Source organism: Manis pentadactyla, chromosome 9 (genome assembly GCF_030020395.1).
Source record: "Manis pentadactyla isolate mManPen7 chromosome 9, mManPen7.hap1, whole genome shotgun sequence".
NCBI lineage: Eukaryota > Metazoa > Chordata > Mammalia > Pholidota > Manidae > Manis > Manis pentadactyla.
In genome coordinates, this window is record NC_080027.1 from 58004761 (window position 1) to 58015176 (window position 10416).

General features: G+C 37.7%; 1 protein-coding gene across 2 annotated transcripts in view; it reads left to right on the forward strand.

Moving 5' to 3' along the window:
* GTF2H1 (general transcription factor IIH subunit 1) overlaps nucleotides 1-8892 on the forward strand; it is a 38418-nt gene extending 29526 nt beyond the window's left edge. Inside the window, exons 12-15 of one of the 2 annotated variants that reach the window (XM_036920138.2) lie at nucleotides 3847-3937; nucleotides 4449-4564; nucleotides 5892-5984; nucleotides 7844-8892. In XM_036920138.2, the coding sequence (XP_036776033.1) occupies nucleotides 3847-3937; nucleotides 4449-4564; nucleotides 5892-5984; nucleotides 7844-7930 (387 nt within the window). In that variant the 3' untranslated portion in view covers nucleotides 7931-8892. Of the gene's footprint in view, nucleotides 1-3846; nucleotides 3979-4448; nucleotides 4565-5891; nucleotides 5985-7843 lie in introns of those variants that run through there. The other variant, XM_036920139.2, reaches the window with a different exon arrangement.
* The last annotated feature ends 1524 nt before the right edge of the window (nucleotides 8893-10416 follow it).

Genomic DNA, 10416 nt, shown 5'->3' on the forward strand with positions numbered 1-10416 from the left:
GGCATCATCTCTGGGGGCTCGTCCAGGATAACTTCGGAGAAGCCACAGAAATGGAACCTGGGATAGAAGTGCCCATCTTCCAAGGCCCTCTCAAATGACCACTGATGGAGACCTAACTGCACCCCTTACTGCGCCCCCTCTCAGCATGAAGCAGCCAGAGCGGTCATCGCCCCCTTTCCCTAGCAGCAGCTAGGGTCTCTATCTGTAGAGGGGGGAATGAGACAGAGACCATAGATGTAGTCAGAGTAAGGTGAGGGCCTCTGGAGGGGGCAGGGCGAGATGTTTGCAGTCAGAGCAATGTAACTACATGCAAAGAAACCCCCCTGCTAAAACTCTATGTTAAACTTTGAGCTCTAGAATCATTCTTCAGTGAAATCAGTTAATGTTCCCCGGATAAAGAAGAGTAGCACATGTTTTATTATGCTAACCATTTATAATCATGTGTAAAGTTCTCTTTAGCATACTAAAAGGCCCAGGTCTATGTGCTGTCTTTCTCCTTCAGATCTGATGAAGTGATTTTGCAAACTGGGCAACTAATTTAGCAAGTAAGCCCAGGCATAAACAACACAGTAAAAGGCAGGAAGGATTCCACCATAAAGATAAGATTGCCTTTTAATACCCAAGAAGTAAGACGTTAGAAATTCTTAACTTACTCTTTAGCTAACAATACCTTGGCCCACCTTGGGGGCTGAGCAGGTGGCCTTATTTCATATGCTCCCAGACCAAGATGCTGGTATCTCAAGGAGAAATCATCAGAGGAAGTTGCTTGTGTTAAGTTAATTCTAAATATTCAGAGACCACTTAAGTCCACACCCCTAAGTTTTTTTCATGTTCTCGAAAAATCCTCAGCTGCCTATAAAACCCCCTAGACAACGCACCACTACGGACTCTCTTGTCCCCTCCTGGTGTGAGCCAGGAGCTCTGTCCTTTCACTGTATCTCTAAATAAAAGCCTGTACCTTGCTCTCCTAAAAAAAAACAAAAAACAAAAAAAACATAAATCTGATCCTAGCACCATTACAACTTAAAAACCTCTACTTCCCCTCTTTGTTGCCACAATAATTATCCAAATGCCTTTGTCTGACACGACAGACCCTTTGAAATCTGGCCCTAACCCACATCTCCAATCTCAGTTCCAGCCATACCTCCACCATCCTTTCCACACATAACCAGGAGTCCTGTACTACAGGACTCTTTTGTACTGAACTACCCAGTTTTTAAATCTTGTCATATTCATGCTTCCTGCTTTTGCATCTTTCATGCTTTATGCTTTTGCTCATGCTTTCTCTCTTCTTAGAATGAATGCCTTTACTCTGTTTCTGCCCTTGCGGAACTAATAAGCAACCCTCAACATGCCCAGTAATGAGTTACCTTTTTCCTTTTGTCTTTTTTCGTAAATACTGAGGCACTGAGTCCATACCTGTATTGTAGTACTTAGCACATACTGGTACATTTTATTTCAAAGCAATCTCAGATTTTCAGGAAATTGCAAAAAAGTTTTCTTTGGACTTTTGTGAGAGTAGATTCCTTTACCCCTGAATATTTCAGTGGGTATATCCCAAAACAAGGCTTCTCATAAATAATACCATACAAGTACAGAAACAATAACCTAAGATTGATAAAGCATTATTGTCTAACCTGTATGTTTTACAAAAATTTGGCCAGTTGTACCACTGATATCCTCTATAGCAAGCAAAAGAAAACTTTTCTTCTTGGTCTAGCATCCAAGTCAGGTTCATGTGTTGCATTTAGTTGTCATGTCTTTTTAGTCTCCTTTACAATGGAATAGTTTTTCGGTCTTTCTTTGTCTTTCATGACCTTGGTATTTAAGGAGTACAGGCCAGTTGTCTTAGAACACCTTCAATTTGAGTTTCTCATGTTTCTTCATGATTGTATTCACATTATACATTTTGGGCAGGAATACCATGGCAGTGATATGTCATCTTCATTGTATCAGGAGGCTCATATTTATTTGTCCTTCTGATACTAAGTTTGATCACTTGGTTAAGGTAGTATATGCCCCATTTCTCCACCAAAAAATTACTATTTTTCCCTTTGTAAATAAAAGTATCTTGTGGGGAGATACTTTAAGACTGTGTAAATACTCTGTTTCCTGTGAAACTTACCTACTAGTTTTTTTTAGAATCCGTGGATAATTCTTGCCAAGAGCAATTATTACTCTGTTGGTGGTTGAATAGTTATTTTTCTAATTCCATCATCCCTTCTGTGTTTATCAGTTGACATTCTACTAAAAAGAAGCCTTCCCTTCTGTATTTTTTAATTTATATCAGCAAGGATTCATGAATTCTTAATTTTTTTCCACAGATCATAAAGTATTAACATTTTCTTAAACTAATGTGTAATTTATATGCAGTAAAATTTACCTTTTTTAGTCTATTCTGTAAGTTTTAATACATATGTACAGTTGTATGACCACTAGCACAGTCAAGATAAAAGTTTTGTCACCCCAAAAAATGTACCTGTGCCCTTTTGTAATCAGTCTCTCCCCACACCCTTCACACTGGCTTCTGTATCTTTCAGACAATGGTCTCATCAGTTTTTGAGCACTTCTTTACTTTATGGCACAATGAGATAGGTGTTCTAAGTTTATCTTACACTTCCCCTGCCTTAGCCACAGAATCTTCCTTTGAGTGCTAAAATAGGTTTAGAAACCAAGATCTGGGTACTAGATGTACTCATTGCTGCTGGAGTGTCATTTGCTGCTGCTGTCATTATCTCCTCAGCAAACAAAGCTCGAAAACTTTTGTAGGTACATATATGCAGATTTGGGGTTGTTTGATCACTACTTCCTTCTAGACTGTAATGTCCCAACATCTGGCCTGTGGGCCCAAGTAGACCCACCTAACTTTTTTAAGCTACGGTCAGTCTTAAATATTTAGATCTTCCCCGTATGTACAGTCCCCCCCAACCCTGCACCCCCAAAAATGATTTCATTATTTGAGACACATGAAGTGAGTTAAGAAGGCCCAATAGATTCTGTTCTCGGGTATGTATACTTGAGTGCAGCCAGTGGCTAGTGAGCAAGGACAGCAATCACTGAAGTGTCTGGTTACAGTGCATTGTAAAATTTCTGACAAAAGGAAATGGGAGTAAAGTATACTCCCATGGCCCCTTGACTCATGTTTGTCATGTACTGTACTCTTATACTAAGTTAAAAAAAAATTTTTAATCCAACCCATATACATATGGATGTCTTACTTATAAAAGCTCCATCGAAAAACCTCAGACAGACTAATTCTGTACTTTAGCTATCCAACAAATGATCTGTTCCTCTTTATAGCCACCCTGCCTGGCATTTGTTAGGCACTCACTGAATAGATGGACCGATTATATCCCTAAATGTTGATACTGGTATAGTGGGGAATATGTTTTTGTCCCCTTTTGGCTAAAGGTATTCACTTCCTTGAAAAATGACAAACGATGTATTTCTACACTTCTGGTTTTTTGGTTTTGGGTTTTTGTTTATTTTCAGCTGCCAGCAAATACATGTTAACATGTTGTTTTACTTGGCTTGTCATCTTTCCTTAAACTCAACTTTACCTTCAGTAAGAGTTCACAGGTAGAGTTGATGCTTAATAAAGGGCCTCATGAGGCAAAAGTGTGTGAGTTTTGCAGTACCTCTAGACTTCCCTCGTATACCTGGAAGACTGGTAGGTGTTCTCTTTCTACTCACACTGTTTCCTCCTGGGAAATAGTTAACTTGTTGCTGTAAATTGTATATTTATATGGGAATAAGGACTTAATGGATATTTTGTAATGAAACTGAAACATTAAGAAAGATGGCAAAAAAGAGGAAAACTATTTTCTGTGCCTGAATTTCTTCCAGGTTCTCTCAAGTAGTGCTGCCAGTAGCACCGTCACAGCACTGTCACCTGGAGGAGCACTTATGCAGGGAGGGACACAGCGAGCCATAAACCGTATGTGCTGGGCCACCTTCTATTGCTGTCCCTTTGCTTAAGTAAGCCCTCATGAGCAAGTTGAGAGAAGTGCTAAAGTTTTACCTGTTTTTCTTTGAAACATTTTGGAATTTTTGTTTTGTTTTTATGCACCCAGAGCCTGAAACATACCTAGACAAGATCTTACATTTCACAATTGTCTTAATATTAACAAACAGTGGCATATTTGCTGGTCTCCTGTATCAGACTAAAAGCTTTTTTTCCCCCTACCTCTTATAATAAAGGGCAACTTGAAAGTTCCTCCAAAATCCCAAGGAAATTTATATTCTGTGATCTGTCAGCCACGAAATCAGTAACTTATTTCAAAATAGCACATCCTGGTTTGGCATTGGCAAAGAGCACATAATTCAGATTTATTCTCTGAATAGACTTTCTTTCAGAGACCATACATACAAAAATAGCATTTACTGTACTTTATACTATAAAAAGAGCTTTTAGCTTTAATCCTGTGCACCTCTTCTTTCTTTTGCAGAGATGGTGCCAAGTGATATTCAGTCTGAATTGAAACACCTGTATGTGGCTGTTGGGGAACTTTTACGGCACTTCTGGTCCTGCTTTCCTGTTAACACACCATTCCTAGAAGAAAAGGTCAGAACCAGTTTCAAACACAGCCAGCTATCGTGGTAGTGTGACTTAGGTGTTATTTTGAAATTAGAAAATTTACTGAGTATTTAACATGTACTAGGACAAGTAGTTTGCATACATTATTTCATTTAAGCCTCACAGCAACCTGATGAAGTATTTACCCATTTTATAGATGAAGAAACTTGAGGTCCAGACCAGTTCTATAACTTAAAATTATGCATCTTAAAATTGGTGTCTCCTTTTAAGCCACTGGAAGTGATTGAAGAACAGAGACCCAAAAGAAGTCACATTAGTAAAATTTTTTATTTGGTACATTTTTTAGGAGTTAGTGAAATCCAAACTCAAATTGACAACAAATAAAGCACTAGTTATTTAACACTAAAATCTACAGTTGACAAATGGAAATATATTTATGGCATTAATAATAACAGCTTTATTATATAGATTTATCTTATAAACAGTCTTTTAGAAAAAGATAAATACCCCATTAAAAATAATAGGCAAAAGATTTTCAATAGGCAGCTCACTAAAGAATGCAAGTAGCCCAATTAACCTAAAAAGAAATATTTATTCTCACTAGTATTCAAATAAATTATCTACAAAGGTACACTGAAAGAGCATTTTCATCTATAATTCACAAAAGAACAAAAAACTTAAAATGACAGTTTTGGGCAAGTTGCTAATAGAAGTCTGATTCCACAACTAGTACTGCCTTTTTTTTAAATGCCAGAAATTCAATATTTAGAAGTTTAACCTAAGGAAATAATTAAGAGTGGGTAGAAATAGCCATAGAGATGTTCCTCTAACATAGTCTGTGAAGGAAAATGTGGAAATGGCCTAAATACTTAGCAGAAGAGGATTGCTTAAAGAGGCATTTGGTATGTTCACACATTGAAATACTGTACATCCATTTTAAATGACTACTTGAATTAGTGTTCAGTGACTGGAAGATACATTAAACCAAGTGAAGTTTTAAAATAGTATGTACTGTATTTTCTACATGTGTGGATTTATACATATGTACAAAAAAATATCAGGAAGGATATGAATTACGAACCACAGTGTTAATAACCTCTGAGTGGTGGGATTGAATAGGTATATTTTATCTTTTATACTTTTAAGATTTTTGTACAGTAATCATGTATTGCTTTTGGGATAGAGGTTTTTAATTTTAAAAAATCAAAATTATTAGAAAATTGCTTCTCTGCCTTCCTGCAGCCAGTTAATCTAAAAAAGAAAAAAAGAAACCTTCCTGTGTGTATTTTTCTCCTGGTCCCTATAGGTTCTTTGACATTTCTCTATAATTCATTATTTCTTTCCTCTTTTTTAGGTAGTGAAAATGAAGAGTAATTTGGAACGATTCCAAGTTACAAAGCTCTGCCCATTCCAAGAAAAAATTCGGAGACAGTATTTAAGCACAAATGTAAGCCAATATCTGATTTTGTTCTAATTTTCTTTCTCTGTTTAGTAAAATGATGAAGTTAACTTTGTTTTTGTGTTAATGAGTAGATTCATTTTTTTTTCTTGTTTGGAATACTGCTTTTTAATTGTAAAATGTATCAAGCATTCAGAGGAATGTATAAAATATATAAGCTCTTTTAAATAATAGAACAAGTATCTGTATGCTCACCATTGACAATAACAAGTAGAACATTACTCGTACCCATAAGTATTCCCTGCGTGCCCCTCCCTGTCCAGTTGCTCTCATGCTCTCCCAAGGCCATGACTGACTAGCCATCTGTAATAATCATCTGCATGCTTTTCTTTATAGATTTACAACTTGTGTGTGTGTAACTAAAAATACTTATTTTGAAAATGTGAGTAGCAGGCACAAACCCATCAATGCAAAGAAAGGCAGATTCTAACAGTAAACTGAATAGTTCCTGAGTTATGGTTTGCCTTCAGCTTCCTGATTATTTATAGTAGCGCAGGGCAGTGGGTGAGGTGGTGACTGAGAAGTGTCACTTTGTGCCCAGGATTTTAGCTTTGTTTTTAATGCAAGGCTAGGCAACCACACAAGATCATTTTTATATCTGTTATGCAAGTCCTCTCAGAAATGACTGGGAAAGAATGGTATAGCAGGCCCTTGAACAACAGGAGGGTTAAGGCACCAGCCTCCCATGCAGTTGAAAATCCACATACAACTTTTGACTCCCCAAAAATTTAACTGCTAATAGCCTACTAGTCACTGGAAGCCTTACCAATAACATCAATAGGTGATATGTATTTTGTCTGTTATATAGATTATATGCTCTATTCTTAAAAGAGAAGTTTTACAAATTGTTGCAAATCTCTAAAACAAAATTCCAGTGCATTTATTGAAAAAAACCTGCATGTGAATGAACTAACGCAATTCAGATCTATGTTGTTCAAGGGTCAATTGTATATACAAATTTAGAATTCAGTGTTTCAGTAAGTAGGATAATCAGAAGGGGGTGTTTTACAATTGAAAGCTGATTTCCATCCCCATACTGCCAGAATTGGCAGTAGACTTGTAGACTGTTACTTCAACCATGTAACACTGTCCACCTCGAAGGAAACAGGTAGTCCAAAGACATTCTACTTCAGGAGTCTTTATGAGCTTAGGTCAGTGTGGTCTGTTGACTTCTAATTAGGTCCATGATGAAGGCAAAAGTTTTTCTACTCAAGACACACACAATCCCGAACTGAGGTGTGACACAATACTTGTATGAAACATTGAAACCATTTAGATTTTCTGTAATTTACTGAGATATATTGAAATCCTGAAGTGATGGAGTTGGAAAAAAAACCCTACAATACATAGAAAAGTGCTTCACAAGATCGGTTGTGCTGTAGAATTAACTCCAGGAACTTTTGAAAATCAAAGATTCCTGGGTCTTATCCCAGACCTGCTACATCAGAATCTTAAGGGGAGTATTTTTCAACTATTCTGTAAGGTAATGATGCCACCATCCTGGCCTTAGTCAGCAGAGTAATGTTTAAATCGAGAAATCACCAGGTTAGTTCACTTCCTTCATTTGTCAGGAAAAACTGAGGCCTAGTGTCCAGTTACAACTTTCATGTTATTCTATAGCTGGTTAATGATAGGGAAGATACTACAACCCAGCCTTTCCTGTACCCCACTCTGTCTGTCTTTCTATACAAAATGTGCCTGATAACACCTTCACAGAGGGCTTGCATGTTGCTTCATTGGGGAAATACAAATAAGCTTGGAAGCAACACCCTGACTGTGCGCCAGATCTGATTAACTTCCCCAGCCTTTGCCCAGCTGTTGCTAAAGTATCTTGCCGTGTTTTTCAGTTGGTAAGTCACATAGAAGAGATGCTCCAGACGGCCTACAACAAGCTGCATACATGGCAGTCACGGCGTCTGATGAAGAAAACGTGAAGTGCCTGTGGCTCTCACAGGTTTTGTGAGATTGAGAGAACTGTGACCTGCATTGACTCTGGAAACATGGCCTGACAGACATGCCGACGATCTCACAGAAGTGACAAGAAACATCTGCACCACGCCGTCCCTCGGAGCTGATGTGTTGAACTTGCACATTATGAACTGAAAGGAAAGGAGCTGTGATTAAACTAAAACCTGGGGAGGTAAATTAAGGCAGAACCAAAATGAGCTAAGTTACAATATATATGTGTGTGTGTGTGTGTGTGTATACACACACACACACACACACACATATATTTTTGTAAAAGAAACTGTTTACTGCAGTTACTCAGGAACTGCTTTTGATTCACATTAAGCTGCTTTCAGAAATTTAAAAAAAAAACAATACTTTTTAAAAGGGTGCATTGATAAAATCTGAGGTTTTTTGTTTTTCTGTGTAAATTTTTTTTTTGCTACGTTTATGGCACAGGGTACACCTTAAGTATTTCTCCTCCATCCTCCACATGGATCCTCAAGTTTTACTGAATTCTAGTTGTACTTTATTTACATCAGCAAGTTAAAGAGAGTACTTTAAAATAAAGCAGAGGAAGACTGTTGCTCAACCATCAGGAAACAGTTGTAGTCAGAAGACATCATTGGTCCTGTGTTTCCTACGGAAATAAGAAAAAAGTAAATGTTGCACTGAATGTTTGTGGTTTTGAGTCCCTAAGTGATAAAGAGGGAACATACTTGCAGAAAGTCGTGTGGGATTTTTATGCAGTATTTTGTCAGAAGACAATGGCACTGCATGTTTTTCTTTGAGTGCAAATGTACATTGCTAAGATTTTTTTTTTTTAAGATGGCATGTGCTTTGAGAAGAGGAAATTGCATTTTTAAGAATTTAAAAATCTTATGAGTGAGAAATATAAGAAATCTTACTTATTTTCACCTCTTTAGAAAACAATAAAAGATGTTTCTCAAACCTCCTTTTCTCTGTATCTGACTGCTACTGTCCTGGGCAAATCAATAATCATTGCATAGTGACTGGAAACCTGAATGCAAAAAAAGCATATGTTCTTGTTTCTGGCATCTGCACCATATTGTGTTCTGAAGGGATCAACTCACTGTTCTCAAAAGGCTTTTGGTGTCGTGTATTAAAAAAATCACAGAAAAAAGTAAAACTTTTTATAGATACTCTTTTAACTGTAACACATCCCTTGTCTTTTCTACTAATGTGTGGTATTTACTTGGTTGGGCTGCTAGAGGGCTACTCATTCTTTTTTTAGAAGCCATCATACAAGCTGGTTATCTTCCATGTAGTGTCTACAACAGGTCCACACCTGTTCGAACTTTGAACTAATTAAAGGAAAAAGGCAGCATCACTTTGTGCTTCAGTCCTCCCATTTCTCCCACAGATCCGTGTAGTAATGGTATGACCCCGTACGCCTTACAATGTTACAAAGTGCTTTTCAAATGTAGTATGACCGTAACTAAACAATAGGAGTGGAACAGATAGAAAAATGTTTGAAGTAAGAAGAGTATGTCCATTGGGAAAGGCAGATGTAAAAAATTAAATGCTCTGTTGAGTGCTCTGTTAAAGATTAAGTGTTATAATGAGCCTGAAGGAAGAAACCATTTTGTGGAATTGGGTAGGCTTCACTGAAGAGGTAACATGTTAGCTAAGCCTTGAATGTTGATTGGGAAAAGCATTATGAAGGCTTTGAAAGACCCCTGTGTGTTAGATTGGAGAGTTAGGGTGACAGAAGGCTGGGAAATCAATTTAATTGTGAATGGCTTTGTATATGCCAAGGTAAGAAATTCAGAACTTACCCTTAGATATGGGGGTCCTCAGAGAAGATTTTGAGCAAATAAATTTTTTTTATGAGGGCTTTTTGGTTGTTTTGTTTTTTTAGATAAAAAGTCTGGCAGCTATGGAGGCCAAAACCTAGAAAGCTTTGGAACATTCCAGACTGGAAAATTGCTCCAAATTAAAGTGGAGTTCTGGTAAATAGGAGAGGACTGAGTAAAGACATTCCTAAGGTATGTGACCAGGTCTCAGTGAAGAACTTAAGGGAGATTTCACCAGAGATCTAGTTTCATATCTAGCTTGCATTTGAAATATTTGATCCTTGGAGTCTTACAAATGGACTTTGGGAGCAGTTTAGGCCTACTATGGCCCTACCTTCACACTGTGGGAAGTGGTAGCAGTCACTGGTGTTGGAGGGTTGCTATAAGCCAGCACTGTGCCAAGCACTTTTCCTGCTGTATCTCATTCTCACAGCAACCAGTGAATCAGATAGGTGCTACATATTATTTTACAGATGAGAAGTGGTTTAAACCTTACCCAGATTCACACAGCCTAAGAGAGCTGGAATTTACCCTAAACTGCTAAGCTGCTGCAGTCACTTTGAGGTAAGATGCTTGTGTGTTTTGAAGCTTTTATACCCCAGCCTGGGCTTCCATCACCAGTTTTCCTTTGCCTTGTCAGTCATTCCTGCCTCTGA